We start from the raw sequence: 1990 nt of genomic DNA on the forward strand, positions 1-1990 counted from the left end.
ATATCCTCAGAGTAAGGAGAGTTCGTTTGATTATAGTTCCCGTTGTTTCCAGCAGACAGCATGGCGGTAGCTGCTTCAGCAGCTTTTCTCCATTGGTTTGATTGAACTTTAAGCTTCCTGAGTTCTGTTTCCATTTCCGAGTTTGAAGTTTGAGTAGCCTCTAGTTGCTCCGTGACTCTAACTGCTCTCTTGCTACTCTTGTCAGCCTCTTCCATTGCAATCCCTAGCTTCATGAATGCATCTTGTACATCTGTCTCCCTCTTGTGGATATCTGACTTCAGTGTCTCGTTCTCATCTGATACAATCTGGAGTTCTGTCTCTTTATCCATCAAATCTGCCTTTAAATTCTCGATCGCCTCCCTTAGTTTCTTCAGCTCAGATTCAACATCTATCTCTTTCTGGTTCTTTATCAATTTTTGGCATAGGTTGTCTCTATCCTCTGAAATAAACTGTAGTTCTGTTNTAATGTTCTATATAAGTTTTGGTTTAATGTTGACTAGTTAGTACTATATTAGAACTTTAATCAATATAACTAGACAGTATTATAAGATAAAGATAATCGAAAGTGTAAGCTCTAAATAGTTTTGAAATGTATATATTGAATATGTACCGGGTGAGAATGTAAGACCAGAATTGATGACTTAAGCAAAGATGAAAGATCTCACCTAACCTAATTTTGCTTACATAGGCTAATTATACACTTGAGAGAGAATGTTTTATATATAAAATATCTTTGTTGGTTGGTTGGTAGTTTATTTCTTTACACATAGAAACACGTGTTTTTGTGTTTAATTATGTATATACAAACATTCACACCACATTTATATGTTTTATTGTCCACTGTCGACAATTCTTTTGACATTCTCTATTTTGTTCCTTGTACAGTAAAAACATCTCGTTTGTTTGTTGGACAGATAGTCAAAAAGTACACTACTAATAAGGATTTAGGTTAAGTTTTGTGTTCAAGCGTCCGAAAAGAACGGATTAATTAGTGGATAGAACAGTGAGGCAAACTCATTTTTAACTATGGGGTCTCGGATCTTCGTATTTGATCAATGGGTGAATGAAAAGTATAAGTTTAAGTAAGGATGAAGGAACATATATTTTGACCCAAAAAAAAAGAAAAAAAGGAACATATATCATTCTATAGAAAAATCAGAAACTGCAAGTTTATCTTTATCTATCTCTTCCATAGAGTCTAATTTTCATTCTTTAGGGCCCATTCCCAGAGATAATTCCTGTCCAGCTATGTGAACCAGAGGGTTTCATGTTTTTGAACATTAACAACAGTTACTTCCTCTACCTAGTTCCACAATGAGACTTTTAGTTTTAGAAATCTCCCTCCTGGAGAAACGTAACATAATAGTAAAATTACCACAACTTAAAATCTTTCGAACAAGTATTTTTCCAGAGCATAGTTCTCATACTACTACTAATTCACATCAATACCGGAGTCACAGGAGTTGCTCTTATAATCCAACTCCAAATCGACGGTACTTGAGAAGCAGAAACGGAGATGTGCAAAGCAATAGTCAGTTCCTTGCTCTCTTTAGAGAAACATAGACAACAAGAGATAAATAACTTTAGAAGATAATACCTAATTTTTTTTTTGTCGTCTTGAAGATAATACCTAATTATATTAGTCATTCTCCAGCTATTTCTGAGGCTTCTTCCACAAAACACCAATTTTCTTGAGCACATTTCCATTCTTCTTCTTCGTCAACTCATCATCGATATCCTCAGAGTAAGGAGAGTTCGTTTGATTATAGTTCCCGTTGTTTCCAGCAGACAGCATGGCGGTAGCTGCCTCAGCAGCTTTTCTCCATTGGTTTGATTGAACTTTAAGCTTCCTGAGTTCTGTTTCCATTTCCGAGTTTGAAGTTTGAGTAGCCTCTAGTTGCTCCGTGACTCTAACTGCTCTCTTGCTACTCTTGTCAGCCTCTTCCATTGCAATCCCTAGCTTCATGAATGCATCTTGTACATCTGTCTC

At 36.0% G+C, this 1990-nt stretch overlaps 1 protein-coding gene across 1 annotated transcript in view; it reads right to left on the reverse strand.

Annotated features, from left to right (window-relative positions):
• Positions 1655 to 1990, reverse strand: part of LOC104763602 (interactor of constitutive active ROPs 3-like) — a 12430-nt gene continuing 12094 nt past the window's right edge. The window contains exon 8 of the mRNA XM_010486956.2: positions 1655 to 1983. Within this exon, the coding sequence (XP_010485258.1) occupies positions 1655 to 1983 (329 nt within the window). The remainder of the gene's footprint in view (positions 1984 to 1990) is intronic.

The sequence above is a fragment of the Camelina sativa genome, chromosome 18, assembly GCF_000633955.1.
Source record: "Camelina sativa cultivar DH55 chromosome 18, Cs, whole genome shotgun sequence".
Taxonomy (NCBI): domain Eukaryota; kingdom Viridiplantae; phylum Streptophyta; class Magnoliopsida; order Brassicales; family Brassicaceae; genus Camelina; species Camelina sativa.